At 35.9% G+C, this 22,096-nt stretch overlaps 1 protein-coding gene across 6 annotated transcripts in view; it reads left to right on the forward strand.

Moving 5' to 3' along the window:
* The window catches only part of VWA8 (von Willebrand factor A domain containing 8), a 339,288-nt gene that overhangs the window by 35,889 nt on the left and 281,303 nt on the right, over positions 1-22,096 (forward strand). For 5 of the 6 annotated variants that reach the window (XM_047720038.1, XM_047720036.1, XM_047720035.1 and 2 more), the window contains exons 3-5: positions 5,914-6,044; positions 9,374-9,484; positions 20,780-20,947. In XM_047720038.1, the coding sequence (XP_047575994.1) occupies positions 5,961-6,044; positions 9,374-9,484; positions 20,780-20,947 (363 nt within the window). In that variant the 5' untranslated portion in view covers positions 5,914-5,960. Of the gene's footprint in view, positions 1-336; positions 455-5,913; positions 6,045-9,373; positions 9,485-20,779; positions 20,948-22,096 lie in introns of those variants that run through there. The other variant, XM_047720039.1, reaches the window with a different exon arrangement.

Genomic DNA, 22,096 nt, shown 5'->3' on the forward strand with positions numbered 1-22,096 from the left:
GGTAAATGATGTAGGTTTCAGTTCTAAACATACTCTATGTTTTTTTCCTTGACATCCATCATAGTCAAGTACAGAATGATATGTGATAGGTGACAATTTAGTAAATGAACATGCACTTGCACTGAGATTAGGTGTGATTCTTTTGAAATCTCTCACTGTGCTGTGGTAGGAGGGAATGCAGGGTAGTGTGGCAAACTCGGGTTCAGATTCTTCCTGAACTATTTTGTGGGATGACTATGGTGAATACAGTGAAATGCCATGAGGAAGTACCTAACATAAGCTCTAGTAGTCAGGGATGTGGTAAATGTTGGGTTCCTTTCTCCTTTATTTCTTCAGGGTGGGCTCTAGGTCCAGATGGTCATTTGAGTATAAACCCAGAAGCCCATTCATTACCACCGAGTCCACACTGTGCAGCCCGCTGTCTAGGATGCACACCAGGTAGAGGATTTTGCAGGTGAGGATAAGGCTTTAATGTTCTTCCATTCGTGGTTGTCACTGGCTGAGGGGTTTGGCATGACGCTTTACCTGTAATCTTCATAATAGTCATACTTGATAAGTATTATTACTGCTCTCTTGAAAATAAGAATACTTAAGCCCGGAAGATTCAGAATTCTTGTCCAAGGACACTGATAAAAGACAGGATGAGAAATCACAGCTAGGTCTGTTTGGCTTCAAAGGCTTTTTTTTCCCCTCCATTATATTATGTTGCCCCTTGGGATGCTTACAAAACATCACTAGTTTTCAAGGACTTACTATAATGAAATGAGAACTATGTGTAATTTTCTAAAATTTTAATTTTAATCTTTACATGTATGACAAGTTTAAGTCTGCAGAGGGAGAAAATTATAATTTGGATTCCTTTAATAGACTTATTTTAAAGCCCTTGAATATGCCTATGCAAAAATAGTACACTTTTTTTTTTTTTTTTTTTTTTTTTTTTTGTGAAACAAGTATTGGCTGGGGATTGAATAAGGAATGTAGCCCAACATGAACCAGATGTTTTATTTTTACCTAGAGAGGGAAATGTTAGAATATAGGATCAGGCTCTCTGGTATTATTTTGACATCAGTTTATCATTATGTGGCCTCCCGGAAGGTAGCATCTTATGCCTGAAAACATGGAAGTCAGGGTTTCCTCGTGCACGCAGGGCTGTGTTTATATGAGGTTATGCATGGCAGTTTGGCGGTTTGTTTTGCAGATGTTCGTAATGTACAGTCTTACATCTTGTTTCTATTTCTGGAATGCTTTTAAGTATGACTAATGTTTTCTTGAGGCCATCCTAAAAATACAGCTAGTTTGAAGCATTAACGTAAAATACACCACAGACACCACACAGCAGTATGTGATGCTTTCTCTCAGTAGTTTAATACAATTTTTGGACAAATTAAGTATTTTCTTTGACATAATAGACTAAACTAAAAAATAAGTAAGTAAAAATGGGAGGTTTTTTTTTTTTTTTTTAGAGAAACAGGTCCTCTCATATCATAGTGTAAAAATTGGAATTTTCAATAAAAGGAGTAAAACATGATATCATTGGCATTCTCAAAAACCAAGAAATAGGGCGCCTGGGTGGCTCAGTGGGTTAAGCCGCTGCCTTCGGCTCAGGTCATGATCTCAGGGTCCTGGGATTGAGGCCCGCATCGGGCTCTCTGCTCAGCAGGGAGCCTGCTTCCCTCTCTCTCTTTCTCTGCCTGCCTCTCCATCTGCTTGTGATCTCTCTCTGTCAAATAAATAAATAAAAAATCTTTAAAAAAAAAAAAAACAAACAAACAAGAAATAGTACTGATGTCCAGAAAAGCAAGTCCATTAAACTTGTTGGAGCCCCATGAGGTGCACACTTGTAGGGAAAATCTTGGATCTGAAGATAGAGCCTGTTAAAAAGATTTTGGAGGGGTAGTAGGACATAATGGCTAGAGTGTAAGCTTTGAACTCAGAAGCTTAGGTCAAAGTCCTGGTTCATGCAAAGAGCAACTGTGAATAAGAACTTCAATTTTCTTTTCATGAAATGTAGGTAATGAATATTTAAAGAATGCTTATATGGCACTTACTATTACCAGATACTGTTCTAAGTGCCTAATTTAATCCTCATAATGACCTTATGAATAAGTACCTTTGTTATATCTGTTATACAGATGGAGAAACTGAGCACAGAGAATTGAAATAACTGTTGAAGTTTACATAGCTAGTAGACAGCAGAGTTGGGATTTGAACAGTTTGGCCCAATTCTATATTCTGACACAGTAGAGTCTGCTGCGTCCTAGGGTTGGTGTGAGTTCCAAAAGAGATCCTGTATGAAAAATCATTTGTATTTTTACCTGGCACATGAAAAAGATGCAATAAATTATTGCTGTTATTATGACTGTTTATTGGAGAAGGAAAAAGTAAGGGAAAAGAAGTCTTACTGAAGGTATAGCATAGACTACAGGGCGAGCTACAGGATTCAGAAGCTGCTTATGTGTATTAAGAAACTTATGTCGAATTGAAATGTGGTGATGAGAGCCTTGGATATCCTGACATCTAGCAGATCAAACTAAAGGTAGAATTTCTTCACTACTGATTTGCCTTCCTGACAATTTCATCTTCCAGAAGCTAGGGGAAACGAAGAGGAACTCTTCCTCCAGACTTAATTGTGACTAGTTAGAAATAATTCAGTAGTGGTATGCAAGCAACAGAAACCTTGAAAAAAACCCAAACTCAGACATTGTATTTCTCAGCAAGGGTGCCCTGACATACTGGGCAATGGGACTATCTTGGACATTGTATTAAGCATCACTAAATGTCAGTAGTGTACCAAATTATCCCTCATCCCCCAAAGCTTTTCAACAACTGAAAGTACCCCCAGACATTTCCAGATGCCTTCTGGCAGGCATAGAGTGGTGGCAGTATTGTGGCTAGGTGGGAACCGCTGTTGGGTGGCAAGAGTAAAGGAAAGGATTGCTGAGAATTGTCAGATGTTCCTTAGGCCAGTGGTTCTCAACACATGAGGATCATGCTCAGTGGAAGCCACTCCTGTGAGCATACTCAGGATTATACTCAGTTCCCACTTCAGATAACTCTGTGCCTTTCTCTCCTGCTTGAGAAAGTACATGGTATATAAAGGGCTCTGTAATTATAGATATAATTGACTCTTCATGAGTTTGCTAAAAAAAAAATTATTCCTGTACCTCAGCACTTAATTGATACTGACAACTTGTGAGGGCCAGACCTCACATTTGATTAGGAACTGCTGCCTTCAACTTTAAAAAAAGTCTTAAAAATGTCTATAGTTCCAAGGTCAAAGCATTCAAAATGGAATAGAACTATATAGAACTTAATGGAGACTGTAATTATGAACAGTTACAAATAGTTATAAATAATAAACAGTGGGAGGAAGCAGAAGAGACCTACTTGGCTCTACCTTCTAGAACTTTGGAAATGGTCGTGTTTTAAATAGTCAAGTCCAGGTAATTGAAGGTCAGGCACATTGCCAAAGCTAAATACAAAGTGACACCAAACTCTAAGAACAGCGCTGAGAGGGCCTGTGGCCAAAGTAAGCTGAGGTTTGTAAAAACAAGCAAAAAGAATCCCAAAAGTGTTCATGTTTTTAATTATATATTTGATATTGGCTTAAGAAGAGGTAGTAGATCCGTGGGATAGGGAACATTGTGTAATTTTATGACAGAGAAGTTAAAGCTTCTTAACTCTTTTATCTTGTGTCATCCTTACACAGCAAGCTGACTAACTCATCTTGAAATAAGAAAGAGTAAACTATATATCACAAAGATGGATTTAGGCCTGAAGTAGGAAAGAAAATAGTTTAAGTGGACATTTGATAGTTATAAATGAAGTCGAGTCTCCAGTCTCAGGTGAATTGCTTCCACAGCAATCTGAAACTGCTTGGTAGATTCTCAGAGGTCTAGGTCTTAGAGCAATGTTTCTCAATCTGTTTTTCATTATTGCTCATCCAAGGACATTTAACCCCCAACTTGTCTTTCCCCAATCTCATGAAATGTTAATACCACAGATCTTCTACATATCTTTTACGTACAGTATCCCTTTAGTGGACAACAGACCATTGTAACATCTAACGATTTTTTTCAACCCCTCTTCCAGGACCAGTTTTTGCCCCCTCGAGGGTGATAAGCTCCCTGTGCATGTTGTAGAGGATTCAGAGGACAGGAGAGAAGCCAAGCATGTCCACTTAAGTGATGAATCTCCTGATTTTCAGACATAGAGGCACTTGGTTTGGGGAAGTTATGAGATGCTTTAGTGTGATCCCAGTGACATGACAAACCAACCAGGCTGCCCCCCCAGCCTTTTTCTTGATCATTTCACCAGGATAAAGAGAAATTTCTGTTTATTTTTTTCCAATGGTTAAATGTTAGCTTTGTGGGTGGGGTGGGAGGTAGGCTACACTTGTAAAGTTGTGCTGTTGAGGTTGGTGGGGGAAGCACAGCTTTAGCCTTGGCAAGTGTTCTTAGTTTGATCTTTGAATTCTTTCATGACCTCACTGGGTGATTAAACAAACTGTAAAAAATATGGAATATATCCAGTACATATAAGGGACTTATCTAGCATATATATGTGTGTTTATGTGTAAAATGCAACACAATAATAAAGGAGACACTGTAACCCACATCCAATTTAAGAACTAGAATATTACCAAAAACCATTGAAATTCTCCCGGTTTTTGGTAATATTCTCCCTGAGAATTTCTTTGATTCTCTGCCTAGGTATCCATTATCCTGAATTTATCATTCTCTTGCTTTTTTGCTTCTCAAGCACTGCTTTATTACATATGTATGGATTTCTGATGAATTCAGTTTGCTAGTTTATTGAGTATTATCAAAACAGTATCATATGAGATTTATTCTGTGACTTAATTTTTTTCACTGAATACCTTTTAAGAGTTAAACATATTGGAAGTAGTCGTAGTTCATTCTGTTTTTGTCATTATGTAGTATTCCTTTATGTGCATTTTATCCATTTCCAGTTTCCAGTTGTATTTTTATTTTTTTAAGAATGAGTAAGTTTTCCTTTTCTTTGCTATATTCGGTTTTATCTTGAATGACATTCTGTGATTATTCCATCTGTCTCCTGATGTATAAGGGCAAGAGTGTTTCTTAGATACCTAGAAATGCACTTCCTAGGTCACTGGGTGATTTACAAATGAGCAAACACAAATTAATTAATTAATTAATTAATATTATATATTATTTAGTATTTAATATATATTTATATATTTAAAATATTTAATATTATATAATAATTAATTATTAATTAATTAATTCAAACATTTATAAAATGGGTAGGCAGAAGATGAGCAGATTTTTAATAGTAGACTTAGAAGGGCATTGGAATGAAGTAGTCTACTATTCCCAAGAGTTGGTATATAAGAATAGACTTAAGTTCTGAAGATGTCAAGTCATTTAAACTTCTCACTGTGAAGTTTGGTAGATCTCACAACCTATTGACAATTTAAGTTAATCGTTTTCTTCAATTTTTCAAGACTGTGATAATCATTAATTGTCTGGGATGATTTGATCATGGTCCCTTATTAGAACAAAAGCACTGGACTGTAAAACTGTGATAAAATAATGATTCCAGTGCCTTATATCGCCCTTGAAAATCACTTTCATTTCTTTAGTGACACTTATAGGTGATCATTCAAATGTTCTTAAAAACTGATAAATGTGGGATTATGTGCCTGTTTATGAGATCATAAACTTTGTCCTATTTTAACATTGATAACAATGGTTTTATTATAAAGCAGTGTGAGAATTTGCCAGGTGTATGTATCAATGAGTATGTATGTGTGTACACATAGATACGCTTTTTAAAATATAATATACTAAATACATTGATTGCTTGGAAATTTATATTATAAGTAGTAGTCTGGTTTGCATTTCGTTTTATTTTATTTTCCTCTTGAAGTTTCAGACTCTGTGGCTCAATCTGTAATTCAGCATCTAAGATGGATAATGCAAAAGGATCTTTTGGGGCAAGATGTCTTTCTAATAGGACCTCCTGGGCCTCTTCGACGTTCTATTGCAATGCAATACCTGGTGAGCATTCGATTCTTATGGATTCCTAAGGGAACTTGGATTAATTATGTTCTAAAATAAATTAAGAATTTATAAAAATATAAGGATGATTCATTACTTGAAAAAATTTTTCAGGTTGATAAACTGTTTAATAAAGATTTTGGAATAAGTATTCCGGGAAGCAAATGTACATTTATCTTTCATAGCTTTAGGAAATTTTGGCTGCACCTAGAAAGTTCTCAACTTCTGGTAAGATAAGAAATTCAGTGAGTGCTGGGAAGTGTGTAAACCTGGTGATTCACAGACCTGTACCCCTGGGGATAAAAATATATTATATGTTTATTAAAAAAAAAAAAAATTCAAATTCAGGCAATGAGTGGCAGATAGGATCATAATCTCTGAAATTACAAAGCAAAACCCAGTTTTATATTATTCAGGGAATATTTTTCTTAGATCCACATTCTAATATGCCAAATAACTCTCTTGACTTTTTGATGTTGTATAGTCTTCAAAGGAAGCCACAAGTTTGTAAAATAGCTCTTATGTGTTACATGCTTTTTTCCCTTTAGATGGAGAAAATGAGTTTATTAAAACTTGCTTACTGTATTAAACTAGCTTACTGAGCTTTATCCAGCTAGTAAATGATGGAGCTAGACTTCAAATCCTCTCTCTGACCTATTATTCTCTTAAATGTTTGTAGTTCTCTGAGCATAGTTATAAAGTGAATGGAAATATTAAAATCTCAACACAGTTTAAAAAAATGTATAGGACTATTTTTCTATTTGCCAGGTTTAATAGGCATTGTTCTATTGATGGGAGGAAGAATGCTATCAGATGAAGTTGTTCTGAAGATATTTTTTAGGATGAAGAGAAGAACTTTGTTTTCAGCTTCCTTGTGTTACTTGATATTAAAGATTAAAGAATTGATTTCTGTGCTATTGAAATATGCTTTCTGTACTCTTTTATTTTAGTAGTAGTTTTATTTTGGTACTTCTAAAATCATATAGGATGAGGATGATAAAAATACAATGGGCAGGGACACCTGGGTGGCTCAGTGGGTTAAAGCCTCTGCCTTTGGCTCAGGTCGTGATCCCAGGATCCTGGGATCGAGCCCTGCATCGGGCTCTCTGCTCGGCAGGGAGCCTGCTTCCTCCTCTCTCTCTGCCTGCCTCTCTGCCTACTTGTGATCTCTGTCTGCCTAATAAATAAATAAAATCTTAAAAAAAAAATCTTAAAAAAAAAATAAATAAAATCTTAAAAAAAAATAAATAAATAAAATCTTAAAAAAAAATGGGCAAGTCAGAACCTAACTTCTTTGAGCGCATACTTTTCCTCATATTTTATATGTGTTCCTAGAACCAGCTTGTGAGATATAATGGGTCATTGTAGCATTAGCCTTATTTTATTAATAAACAAGGCAAAGTGGTTTATCTAGGAATGCTGAGTTAGCGGCTGAGAATCCATTCTACCTGGTTCATTACAATGACCACAGTACCTTACTTTGGTTTTGTTTCTGACAAGACTGTGAAACTTGTTAGGAATGTGGAATGAGAAAGTCTGGGAGATTACAGGAGTCTTGTTGGTTCAAAATACAGTATAAGTCTGTAAGTGTGAAACCTGTATTTCTAAAAAAACCCCACAAACTTTAAATTATGAAACAGAACTGAGGCAGCTTTAGGATGTGGAAATACACATAAGAAAGCTTACTAGCCTAAGCTTCCTTGCAAACTCTGCAAGTGGGTACTGTTGCCATTAGATATCAGATCCTACGCTTAGTAATATCCAGAGTAGATGAAGACTTTACAGGCAGAGATTTTGGGGCAAGCCTGCTGAACCAATAAGAAATGAAGTAGAAATAATTTGATAGCTGTGTCTCTTTTATATTTAATGCATGTAGGAGTTTTATGATAGCTCCCAAAAAACTCAACAGACCCCTGCTGCCTCCTCTATCTGCTGCTCCTGGTACTGTTGGTGAAGTTGCTCAGACCATCCCTGGGAAGCAGCTGCTGGTGCTTGTCTGGTCTGAGCTGTCAGTGTGGCAGTTCAGGGTGTTACTCTGGTACAAATTAACAATAAGAGGTATGTATGACTTTGTCAACCAGTTTTGACAGGGTTTTCCGGTGACCACATTCAACCAATCAGTGAACCCGACATGATGGTACCAGTTATGTGTTCCAGAAGCAAGAAGGAAGTATCCACTAACAAGAGGAGTTGCCGCTTTAGTCCAAAAGTGTGCTTTCACTGGCAGTTCATTCTTATTTAGAAAAATATTGTTTGGTATCACCATATCTTCATCATTATATGTGTGTTTTCTCTATTTAAAATGTTTTCTTCTTTTCATATGTACTTGAATTTATGGGTGTATGGAAACAGGCGTATATTATAAAAACAAAATGAAAATGACACTATATTTTTATCAGCATTACATGGAGATAAGGCAGAGGGGAAAAAATCCTATTGTATGGACTTATCCTCTTTTACCATGAATGGCATGCTCATTCAATTTTCTTCTTTATACGTCAGTAAATTAATTTGTTCTTCCTGTTTAATAACAACATATTGTATGCCTTATTTAACTGAGAGCAGCATTGTTTTTAATTCAATATTGTAAAACCAAGGATAATGTTAAAAACTTTTTGTACATAATTGTCACATGCAGGGCAAAATGACATTAGGGATGCATAAATTATTCCAAAAGAAATGAATTCTGGATGGTTTCCCCTTCAAACCAAAATGTTTGTTTTCTGTGAAAGAATTCTATTTTCCCTCTCCTTCCTCTCCTCCTTTCATCCTTCTTCTTGTCCTTCCTGAAGAGCTGTGTTTGTTTTCTTTCCCTCTTCTGTTGATCTTTGTATTAATATTTACCTTATTTTCACACTTGGTAAAGTGTGAACCCAACATATCACATATGGTTGGTAAACATTGGTTAATGGACTTAATTAATGTAGATGCCCTTTAAGAAAAAGGTGAACATTACTTACTTAAATGACTATCATTTGTGAAAAAACTAAGCAAGTTACTACTCGTGGTATTTGAAAAGAATTCTATAAAAAAAATACTAAGATTTACAAGACCTGACTATGATTATTATTGCTTCAGAAGTAAATAATTATTAAGTAGTGAACTATTGGATGCAGCAGAAGTAGAGCTCCGAGGAGAGGTACATGCATGTTTTTCATTAACGTTCAATGTTCTGCATTTTTCTCAAAGCTAAGACTCAGAAGGATGTAATTCAGAATTCCATTTAGAATGCTCTTCTCTAGGGCAGTAACATTGTCGTATAACTGGCTCCAAAGCATATGTTGGGAATTGGATTTAATTTTGGGACATTTTCACTCTCTGCTCTACAGGAGCTGACCAGACGGGAAGTTGAATACATTGCCTTGTCCAGGGACACCACTGAAACCGATCTCAAACAGCGTCGAGAGATCCGAGGAGGCACAGCTTTTTACATTGATCAGGCAAGTTCTTATCACACTGCAACACATGACTGTTTAGTCCAGGTCTATGCAAAATCTATTTTTAAAGTAGAATAGAGCTAGCTCATGTGATAGTGAAGATAATGTACTGTGCCTTCTCTAGACAGATTTAATTTAGAATTTTGGTTTTCCTGTTCTTGGAAATGCCTTCTTGGTTTAGCACTAAGTAGAAAGTGTAGATGAATTAATGGTTCTAAAATGTTACCTAAAGATCAATATGCTGATTTCTTAATTTTTAATTGCTTCCTAGTACTTGCACATAGAAATTTGAATTTTTAAAAAGGAATTAACGAGATTTTAATATAGGAAATTGTCCAGCACACTTAGAAAGTATTCTCCATCTAAAAGTCAGGTAGGTAAAGGTGTATTAAGCATAGTGAAATTAAGTATATACTTCCAGGTACTACATCCTTTCTGGGGGAGAGGTAGGTTCTTAGGTGCAGATTACCAACTAAGATGATATTTTATCAATATTATAATGAAGCTTGTTGAACATTTCTTCACACGTGTAGCTTAAAATATTAAATATTGTTCTTCATTAGGAATACCTAATAGAAAAAAGGACAGAAATCTTAATTCAGCGTCTCATAGAGGAAAGATTTCAAATGTCCAAGAAATTCATAACAAGATGCTTTGCTTTCTTGTTTATAAAAATAAAAATTAAAACATTAGTGGGCCTTTGTTTTTCTTTGACCTTTCATATTATTAAAGATTAAAGAATCTTCTAATGTCCATTGTTTATGGGGAAAAAGGGATGAGGAAACAGCATTGCAGTTTTGTAAGAAAATGTGGCAATATCTATCAAAAGAAAAATTAAGTATATTTGGACTCAGCAGTTATGTTTCTGGCAATTTTTCTTCCAAATGTTATTCATATAAAATATGCAAAGTTATGTATGCAACAGTATTTATTGTAGCATTGTTTGATATATAAAACTATAAGTGAAAACTGTAATTATGCTTAGGAGGGGCGCCCGGGTGGCTCAGTTGGTTAATCCCCTGACTCTTGATTTCAGCTCAGGTCATGATCTCAGGGTTGTGAGATCAAGCCCCGCATCAGTCTCCACACTGGTGTCTGCTTGAGAGTCTCTCTCTCCCTCTTCCTTTGCCACTTTCCCGTCTCTGTCTCTTTCTGTCTCTCCCTCTCTCTAAAAAAAAAATTTAAGGAAGCTAGTTAAACTAGTTAAATAAATAACAGTAAGCAGAATTCTCTATAGCCATTAAAAAGAATGTTATAATAGGAAAGAAGTCTAGGATGAAGCATCAAAATGACGTTGTAAGACAGCGTATGTAATATGATCCTATTTGTGGTAAAAAGGAAAAAAGAAATAATGTAAATGGTTGTGTATATGTTGGAAATTTCTAGAAGGATACACAAGAATCAGTTAACAGAGCTTACTTGTGTGGAAGTGTGACCCTGCAACTGGGGTAGGGTGAGGAAGGAATTTTCATAGTTCTCTAAATTTGAAGCTTCCTCATGAGCACACTATTTATAATTAAAAGAGTATACATTTAACACTTGAACAATAAGTGGGTTAGGGTTGCTGACCCCTGAGCAGTCAATAACCTGCATATAAATTTTGGTTCCCCCAAAACTAAATAGCCTACTGTTGACTGGAAGCCTTACCAATAACAAACAGTTGATAAATGGATTTTGGATATTATATGTATTATATACTCTATTCTTACAATAAACTAAGTTAGAAAAAAAGAAAACGTTATTAAGAGCATCACAAAAAAACATTTATAGTACTATACTATAATGAAAAAATCTTCATATAAGTGGATCAAATTCAATTCATCAAATTGAATCTGCAAATATGCATTTAAGTGGATCAGATTCAGTTCAAATGTGTTATACAAGGGTCAAGTTACTATAAGTGTAAAAAAACCACTGAGTGAAAGACTTTCTGGAGACCTGGATATTCACATTGTCTATAGATTACTTTATTCACATTGTCTATAGATTACTTTATTAGTTACAAAAAGGAAAAATATACTTAAGATGGGGAGATTTGGCAGTCTCCCCCTTAAAGGATGGTGATCATACTTAGCATCATGTAGTGAGAAAATCTGAGTTCACATTTCCAATTAAAAAGTAATCCTTTGTGGATGAAGCCCAGAAGTACATTTTAAAGAAATCTGTTTTATTCACCTAGTGCCATGGTTCACTTTGTACATTATTTCTAATTACATGTGGAAAAAAAACACACTTTTACAATGCCTGCCTCTTTTCTGAATCTAGGGAGGCCGAGAGTAAGGAGCTGGAGAGAGCATAGAAAACCGAGACTACAGCCGAAGTAGTGGAGAGGAGATGGGAACAGATTGATTGATTTATCTATTCATTTGTTTATTTAAAAGATTTTAATTATTTATTTGAGAGAGAGAGAGAGAGCATAAACGGAGAGGGGGAGAGGGAGAAGCAGGCTCCCCTCTGAGCAAGGAGCCCAGGGCAAGGACCTTGGGATCATGACCTGAGCTGAGGGCAGACACTTAATGGAGCTGAATCACACAGGCGCCCAGATGAGAATAGATTTAATGACACTGAAAGAACTGGGTGTTTGGTAGAGTGTGGATTTAAAAACATATTTTGAATGAATTTTATATCTGGATTGATTGTTGTAATGCAAATAGTGAAGAAGAGAAAATGGACTTTTATATGTTTATTGTTTAAAGGAACCTTAAAACTTTTTATTTCTTGAAACATAAATTATTTAGATAACACTGTGTAATATTATACTGTGCCTGCCATTTTAAAAAGCATAGTTCTGGATGATATCTATTTTATAGTTCATAAAATATTTAAAGTGCTATTATAAGTGTATGGTAATATCTTACACTTTATGTTTTCTTGGCAACTCCTACTTTTTATGATGAACATCCGTTATTTGGGATGTAATCCACAGACATCTTCCAAGCCTATAATTGTGGCATAGGAACATTGGTCCTTTTCCTAAGTTACTTCAGACTATTTGTTGAGATTATATCTGAGTTTCATATTTTTTCTTCTGTCTCTTAATATTCCTTATTATTTGTTCATAATCAGATCTAACAGTTCCTTGCTTACATCCATGCAATCCTATTACACCCAAAATAAAATCTGAACCCTTTAATGTGGCCACAGTACTTTGCAGGACCTAATCTTGTCTACCTCAGCTCCTTTCCCTCTTTCCCTTGCTTTCTAGGCTCCTGCTTCATGGCCTTGTTTTCTTAAAAATAGATTGAATGCTTTCCAGCCTCAGAACCTTTGTATTTAATATTTCCTCTGCCTGGTATAATCTTCTCCCAGATCTATATATTCCTGCCTCCTCATCATTCAGATTATAAATTCTCAGAACATTTTAGTAATCACTGATGATGCCCACACTCCTTACACAATACAGTGCTGTCATATTACACAATGTGATCCTCAGAGTACCTGTCACTACGTAAATTTACCTAATATTTCTGTGTTTCCATGTTTATTGTCTGCATTTCCTACCAGAATGTAACTTTCTTGTTTATCTCTGGCACATAAAAACTGTCTGGAAGATAATTGGCCCTTTTATTTGATGATAGGTTTCTCCTTTGGATAATCAGTCCTGTTAAAATTTTAAGTGAATTAACAATAAAAAGGTTTTGGATAAGACGAGGGGGCACACCAATGGAAAAGGTATTTATCTTTTTGACATCTATTTTGAGTGATCAGAAGGAATAAATCCCATCTGAGTTCTAGATAGATGAAGTTGTCAGATAATTACCAGCTGGTCATATGTTGTTAGACTGAAAGGTCTTTATTTTATTTGGAAATTTCTTTAACATGTTTAATATTCTTAACCATAATAACAGAACAATAAGAATAATAAACATTCTTAATTTGGTGTCTGAGATCAAGAGAGAGGCAGTATCTTCATTAACCAGTAGGTGATGGCTCTAACCTAGATAGGCCAAGATGGGTGAAAAAATGCCTGTGGCCATCTGGTGGGTCCCGGGAGAAAAAGTTTGGGTTGTTCAGTGTGCCTGATGCATGCACATGTGAGTAATGTTCAAGTAATTACTAATTGACTCTTCAGCTGGAAACCTTGGCAAAACCCCCAATTCCAAGTTGAGGGTCATGACTATCAACCTTTTCACTTATCTTCATTCACACGAAATTAAGGATGATTGATCATAAAGTCAGAGGTTAAACTGAACTGTACTCCTGAAGGTTAGAATTAGGTTAGTAATTCAATAGTAGGGAATTTGTATTTTCTTTCTGATTAATAATATTATAAATGCTCTTTATAGATACATGTGTATTGATGTCATAAATGCCTTTATAGATATGTGTGTGTGTATACATATACTATATAGAGAGAATTTCTTAAATATTCACCAAAATGACTGTTACGTGTCAGGCACTCTCTAGAATGACAGCAAAAGAAACAAATTCCTGTCATCATAGAGGTTTTTTTTTTTTTTTAATACTGTTCATTTTTGGAGCAGTCTAGACATTTTCAAGAATAATTCAAGAATTATATGTATTGCCAAATTGCTTTTCAGAAAGGATGTTCCAACTCACACTTAAGTCAGTGCACTGTGCGTGATTGCCTCATGGATTCTTGTCAGCACTGGGTATTTATTTGTATGTACTTTGCCAAATTAATAGGCTTTAATTTGCATTAAAAAATTACTAAGCAGGGGTACCTGGGTGGCTCAGTGGGTTAAAGCCTCTGCCTTCAGCTCAGGTCATGATCTCAGGGTCCTGGGATCGAGCCCCACATGGGGCTCTCTGCTCAGCAGGGAACCTGCTTCCCTCTCTCTCTCTCTCTCTCTCTGCCTACTTGTGATCTCTCTCTCTCTGTCAAATAAATAAAATCTTTAAAAAAAAAAAAAAGAAAAAAATTACTAAGCAGGCTGAGTGTTTCTAATACATTTATTGGCTATTGTTCCTATAAGATATCAATGAATTGAGTGGATATAGAAAAAGAGAAGGGTACCGATGAAGTAAGTTATAGTCTGTTAAGAAAATGTTGAAATTTATACTATGCTTTATATGTAAATATTTGCCAAAGCTTATCCATCTGTTCACGTAGAGTTAATTTAAGTATTTTAAGTACTTTTTATATAATTACCTTGCTAAGCGGGTTACAGATTAATCTTTTAAAAAATAATTGGTTAAAGAAGAGAAATAAGAAAATTTATATGATTGGTATTTTGACACCCATGGAGACATAAGGAGAGTTAAAGATATTTTGCTACCACATGACCTGTCCTTTGCCTCAGAAGATAAAATAACCTGAAAAAAATCTAAATCATTGTTATTCTAACCCTTTAAGATCCTATTAATGTACTTTCCCCCCCTTATTTGTTGACATTCTCTTTATTAATTCTGTTTATTGCCATGTGACTCCAAAGAGCTGGAGTGGAAGACTTTAAAGCAATAGAAAATTGCTTGCATTACTCAAGTATGAGCCAATATAAATTAACTAAGCTACAAATAAATAACATTTCGGTTTTAATGTCTTACTGAGAGGAGACACTGAAGATAATTTGGGGAGTAGAAAGCCAGTATGGGGAAAGTAAAATGATTTTCTTTAACTTTTCCTAAGCCAGGAACTCTTTTCACCTTAGAATCTTGTTGATACATTTGACACAATTCTCTCCAGTTCCATAATGTATGAGGTACATATTTAATGTTAAGCATAAAAATGCACTTTAAACAATTACATAGTATTTTAATGTCTTCTTTTCTGTTTGGGGTTATTCCTTTTTTTTTTTTTTAAGATTTTATTTATTTATTTGAGAGAGAGAAAGCGTGCACACAAGCTGGGGTGGAAAAGGAGGGAGAGAGAGAGAAGCAGACTCCCTGCTGAGCAGGGACCCTGAGGTGTGGCTGGTTCCCAGGACTCTGAGATTATGACCTGAGCCAAGGGCTGATGTTTAATTCCATGAGCCACCCAGATGCCCCTGTTTGGGATTATTCTTGATTCTCTCTTATTAATAAAAAAAAAAAGGATTAATCTTTTTTTAATGCACTGCTTAAATAGTAGAGGTCATCAAAAGCAACTCCTAATAAGTTGAATAACAGTGCTGTTGATCAGAAAATAAGATTTCTATTTTGTCAAAATAGGGAAAAACAGTTACTTATAAACTTAATCCTATTTGTGGATGCTGAAGCTACTTTCTACATGTAACCACTGTTAAAATAACGAAGTTGTATTTCAGAAGTTTGTTGATAAATTAAGTATTTGGAATTTGGAAAGCATCACCTAGAAACAAGGGTGTTGAGAGTGGCTAAATTACTTGTTACTTGCACCAGACCCTTTACAGCCGTATTGTTCTAATAATTTCTAATTGTCACTTGGACAGTTGGAGAAGGGCTCTCTGTTTATTCTGGCCTCTGTGTTAGTCGGAACTCAAGCCTTGGCTCCTTACTATATTGCCATCTTGCTTAGGCCAACTCTTGTGTACTCATATAATGTTAACTGTTTGACAGATTTATATAATTCGTTTGAAAAATCAGGGCACATAATATAACACCGTAGGTTAACTATACTGAAATTAATTTAAAAATCAAGACATAGTAACAACTTTTATTGAGACCTCTGTTGTGCTAGGTGCCTTATATGAGTGCATCTAATCCTCAAAACATCCTTAGGATGGCGATGACATCCCCATCTTATAGGTAAAGTAACTGAGTCTTAGAGGGCCATGGTCATACAACTGCTAAACAGGAGAGGTGGGATTTGAACCAGGATCTGTCCAGTTCCAAAGTTTGTATTCTTTGTATCATATCTATTTCCCTGAAAGAATGACGACGATGATGATGATGATGACGGCCACCATGACTACAAGGATGAGAGTATTAACAGTACAACAGCTAATCATTTTGTACAGGTTTACTTGAGCCAGAGGTTATCTTGGTTAATCTTCACCACAATCTGTGAGATAAGCACCATAAATGGTGTGGCTTAAGAAAGAAATGGAAGCTCAGAGAGGTAAAGTGACTAGCCTAAATTTCCCATCGCAGGTAAGTGGTAGAGCGCTGAAAAATTCATCTGATCCTATTCTCATATTTTAAAATAAAGAACTTAAAGTTTAATTATTTTTGTTTTTGTTTGGCTTCCTCAGTGCTGTTAAACTGTAGCCATTCCGAGTCACTTGAAGCTTTTTGGGATCTGTTTTCATTAAATTGTGGTTTTATCAGTAATAATTTCTATTTTAATTAGGTCCGATAACTTTAAATTTAATTTCCAGTACTGCTTTCTTTCATAGATAGTGACAATGTACAATACCCCTTGAGGATATTCTCATTTAGTAAATGAGGACACAGACCTCCAGATTAATTGTTTGCCTAAGGTCTTTTATCAAATCAGAAGCAAATCTAGAACAGAGGCTTAGATGGTTTTTGATTTTTAGGTCATGCAGCCTCTATCTTGAAACTCTTCATGCCTACATGTTGGATTGTTAAAACTGATATGGTTTGTCCAGAAAGATCTTGCTGCATTTTTTCTGATTTCTATTTGAGAAAATTAGGTCTCTGGTAATTCTATAGCTTGAAGGGCAGGAAAGGATCCTTATGGTTGATGTAATTTCTGCTTTGAGTAACTATCACAAGTATTCATTCTACATAAAATATGTATGCATTGCCCCTTCTTTTTTTAAGATTTCAGGAGAAAAAGTATACCACCATTCCTTTATTCAAAAATCCGTATAGAAAATTTTTGAACTATGTAGCTTAAGTCATTCATGCTGACGGTTAAATTTGTTCTGTTCTCCTAACAAGTGTGGGCATACATAACTATTATCCTTCATATAAAAATCCTTCCTAAACTTACATAACAGCATCTTTTAACTGAGAGGTTACATTTTTATTCATAAACACCAAAAGCCTTCTGTGAGCCAGTTTTGCACCAGGATGACATAAAAGGCAGGGTTCTCACCCCTTGAACCTGAGAATCTTGCTGGGGAGATGAAACAGGCACATGGAAGAACAAGGAGAACTTGAGCATTGTGGCTCTACACTCATGTGCTGAGCAGACAGAGGGTAAAAAGGGCATCGATGCAGACAGGGTGGGCTGTTTGAACCTCTGTTTGGCACAAAACCTATAACAATTAATTTTTCTCCAGCATGTCCAATTAAGTCTGAGACTTACCACATGGTACAATATGTTGATATATTCGATTACTTAATGGATTTGGTATGTAGTTTTTTTTTTTTTTTTAACATTCTTCTTTACAAAGGTGATGAGATTGCATTACTAAAGTTTGACAGTACTGATTAAAGTATTTTCATACTTTATAGTTTCATACTTTTATAGACTACTTTAAGGAACAATCAGGAAACAAGATGATGCAGATTAGTAACTAGTATTATTTCTATAAACTCAGTGATTCAGATTTAGTTACTAAAAAGTATCTTTTTAAGGTTTTCTCCTTTTAGCCAGTACTCTTGCCTGCATTTAAAATTTTTAATTTGCGTGTATGTACCGAGTCTATAACCACATATCCAAAGGGCAAGTCGGGAAGAAAGTTAAAAATCTTGGGTGATCCTTTGTGTATGATTTTTTTCTTTTCAGTCTTTTTCATATAAAAAATATATACCACTCATAAATTTATAATCCTCTTTTTCTTATCTTTGGATCCATTTGCACTATAAAGCATCCACTCATTGCCACTCAAATGGTGTGTAAATAAATAATTAATACGAAAAAAGTTTAGGGGTATTTTAAAAAATAATATTCTTCATAAAGTTGAGGTAAGTTGCATAATCATAGATCTCATTGTTGAAAAAGAGTTTTCAGATGGCATGATTCAGTCTCTAACTTCCAGCAGGTAAAATAGGATTATCTTGAGCACAACAGAGTATGAGAGATACGGAGATAATGGTGCCTGTTCCAATTGATTCTTTCAGTAAAGTGAACAGGGAGTGAAGGAAGGCTCCCGTTGAGAAGGTACAGTGCAGATGAACGCATAAACTATTTAGAGGTTACACTTGCATTGTTTAAGGAATAAGAAGTACTGAATTTTGGGTGGCAGGAGAATCAATGAGATTTTACTTATTTATTTATTTTAAAGATTTTTATGTATTTATTTGACAGGGTGAGTGAGTGCAAGAAAGAGAGTGCAAGAGCGGGGAGTGGGAAAGAGAAAAGCAGACTCCCCACTCCAGGGAGCCCAGGACCCTGGGATCATGACCTGAGCTAAAGGCATACACTTAACCAACCGAGCCACCCAGGCACCCTCAATGAGACTTTAATTGAAATTGCCACCAGGAAGAGGGCCTGGTTTAGAAAGAAGTCATATTTGATTCAGCGTGTTGAGTTTAAACACGTCTATGGAGATGTTTAAAAGATATTTGGAAATGGGAGCATAGAGATCAGGAGGAAGGTTGGGATTCATACTATGTTTCTCAAGAAAGAGGAGATAAAGAAAATTAAAAAAATGTTATCTATTGTTATTGCTGTTTACTTAATGTAGCATATAACATAGCACCTGTCACATAATGGCTACTCAGTGAACCAGTGAGGATTTATGGGAGCATGTTAGAGCTTTGCTAATGAAATAACAAATGAGGGAAGAGGAAGGGAAAGGGTAAGGGCAGAACCTTAGGGAATGCTTGCTCTTGTTTTTTTTTTTTTTTTTTTTTTAAGAGGGCAGGAGTCAGAGGAAGGATTGAGGAAAGCCAGAGGAAAAACCTACTTGGTAAATATCTTAAGATCGAACATGAAGCACAGAGAGGATCAAGGGAAGAGGGTGGGAGGAAAGGAGAACATGAAGAGTAAGAAAATGCCTTCTTTTTTTGGTGCTTGCAAGTGAGCAGTTTTAGTAAAATAAGAGTGATGGAGGCTTAGTAGAGTCAGTGTGTATGGGGACTATTCCTCATGGGACTTGAAGACAAATAGATGATGTTGAGAGGTATTAGGAGACTATAGATTTTCGTAAAGTGCAGACATGTTTGCAGAAGAGAAGGAAGTTAAAAGTTCAGTTAAGAGGTGGTTGATGGAAGATTTTGGAAAAGGTGAGAGTGGATGCCTCTAAGCTCAAGGTGGAAAGGGCTGGCCTTGGACATTGTCAAAGACAGAAATAAGAGTAGGGAAGACACAAAGGGATTGTGTGATAGAGTTAAGGAAAGCCATGGAATCACAATTCTGATGACTTTAATCATCATGGTAAAGTACATCATAGAAAGAAATGAAAAGGACTGGAAGCTTGGCTTGGCAATAATTTCTATAAGAAATGAAGAAAGTATTTTCTAAGTAATAGTGATGATTCAGCTGAGGTTGACCAATGTCAATTTGTAGTGGCTTTTCCTCATGTTTTATCACAGATTTGTAATACAACTGCTGGAAGAAGCAAATGTCCCATCTCTAGAGCATTGTCATTGTCTTCCCCAACCCATCCCATGGACTCATGAATTAAGTACTTTTTATAACAAGGTTCTTAAAACAAGAAGCATATTTACTTAGGGTTTAGTAATCAGGTAAGAAATGGCATAGTCCTAGTAGAGATAGAGCTATAACATTATTTCTGATAGCTGTGTAGTAATCCATCACACTGATTTATTATGGTCTATTTTGCCAGTCTTCTAGATTGGCATTTGGGGTAAAAATTTTTTGTTTTTGTTTTTGGGTTTTTGTGGGGTTTTTTGTTTTTTTTTGGTTTTTTTTTTTGGTAATTATAAATCTTTCCATCTATGTTTTCCTGACTATTCCCTTAAGAAAAATTCCTTGAAATAGAATTGCTGGATTAATGAACATAACCATTTAAATTTTTAAAAATACCTTGCCAGTTATTCTCCATAACATTGTCATTTTGCACATAGACCAATCGGAAATGAAAAGTGCCAGTTTCGTCTTAACCTTACCTTTCGTCTAACCTTAACCTTAACCTTACCTTAACCTTAACCTTAACCTTACCAACCCTGAGTATTACCATTCTTTTTTAATCTCTGCTAACTTGAAGTTCTAAAAATATATTGTTTTACCTTGCAGCTCTTTGTTAACCAGTGAAATGGAAAATATTTTATTATGCTCATTTGTATATCATAGTGATATTATTTTCTTAATCTGAAAAATTCTTTTTATATTAAGTGTATTTACTTGGTCTTTGTTATGTATGTTACAAGCATTCTTTTCCTGAACAGGCATACAACAAATTCTACTACCTAGTAAAACTAGACTGTGAAGGTACTGATCATCTGTGGTTGCATTATTCGCTTATCTCTTACTTCTTCACTTACTTGCATTACAAGTAAAATTAAGCCGTGCTCTGGCATCTTTCATATTCTCATATTGCTTTTGTCTCTTGGAAATAGTGTGCAGTCCGTGCAGCCACAGAAGGCAGAACGCTTGTTTTGGAAGGCCTGGAAAAGGCGGAGAGGAATGTTCTGCCCGTTTTGAACAACTTGCTGGAAAATAGGGAGATGCAGCTTGAGGATGGACGCTTCCTGATGTCTTCAGAGCGTTACGACAAACTTCTCCAAGTAAGAACAGAAAAATCCAGCTCCTTTGTCTTGGCTCCTGAGCTGTAGGAGGTGCCGTTTGTGGTGAGACATGCTTGTGTGGGCATGAGGACAGCGTTCAGGCGGCTCGCATCTGTGGCACACTGCTTAGCTCATGAGTTCGCAGTTTGACAAGCTTTTCAGTTTGCAGATCCTATTAGAAGACCTCCCAGATTTTTTTACTGTTTTTTTTTTATTTTTATTTTTTTTGCCTATGTAATAACTATTTGTTTCTCTTTTTTCCCCCTCCTTTTAATTCTTTCTTCTTTTTCTCCCTCCTTTCCTATCTTCTTCTCTGTCCCCCAACAACCATGTACCAGAAGTCTAACGACTTCTAGATGGTACGGGCAAGACAAAGCTGAACTGAGTGTAGTTCCTGGCCTCCAGAAGGTCAAAATCCAGTAGATACTGACAGAAATGAAAGATATTTAAAAGATACCATGACAGTCCAAGCTGCCTGGATCTGATGCCTGAGTTGTTCTAAGAAACCCCTAACAACCCTCATTTCCATTCCGGCTGCCCTGCAGTGGTCCAGGTCCACTTTGAAACATGGGGCAGATTAAAACTGTTCTAAGCCCTCTCCTCACTCTAAAACCCAAAGGCCTTCCAGTGCAAAATAGATCTTGTCTGATCTGGGCTTTTCCTGCCTCTTTAGCTTTATGTCCTGCTATCCTTGTTTATTCCACTCCAGCTGATAGCATTGTCTTTACTGTACCTTAAACCCACTGGGAAGGCATTCTCCTAGTGCTTTGCAAGTCACTTTGCTCTTCAGAACGATTTTCTCCCAGATACCTGTCTGGCTTCCTTCTATACCCCTTCAAGTCTTTGGTCCAGTGTTATGTTCTCAATGAAGCCTGCTCTCACCCGCCAATTTGACATTGCAGTGTCCCCTCTGCCCTCACGCTCCCTGATTCTGCTCTATTTTTTCCTTAGTCTTCTAACATCCTACAGGAATTACTTCCTTGCTGTGTTTTTAGTTTATTCACTGCCTCCCTCTGCTAGATTACAACTTTCGCTACCAGGGATTTTTGTCGCCAGTGTTATCTCAAGCTCTTAGAGCAGTGCCTAGCACTTAGTGGCTGCTCAATAACTATTTGTTGAATGAATGAATCAGTGCAATAAAATCTTTAA

The sequence above is a fragment of the Lutra lutra genome, chromosome 3 (genome assembly GCF_902655055.1).
Source record: "Lutra lutra chromosome 3, mLutLut1.2, whole genome shotgun sequence".
Taxonomy (NCBI): Eukaryota; Metazoa; Chordata; class Mammalia; order Carnivora; family Mustelidae; genus Lutra; species Lutra lutra.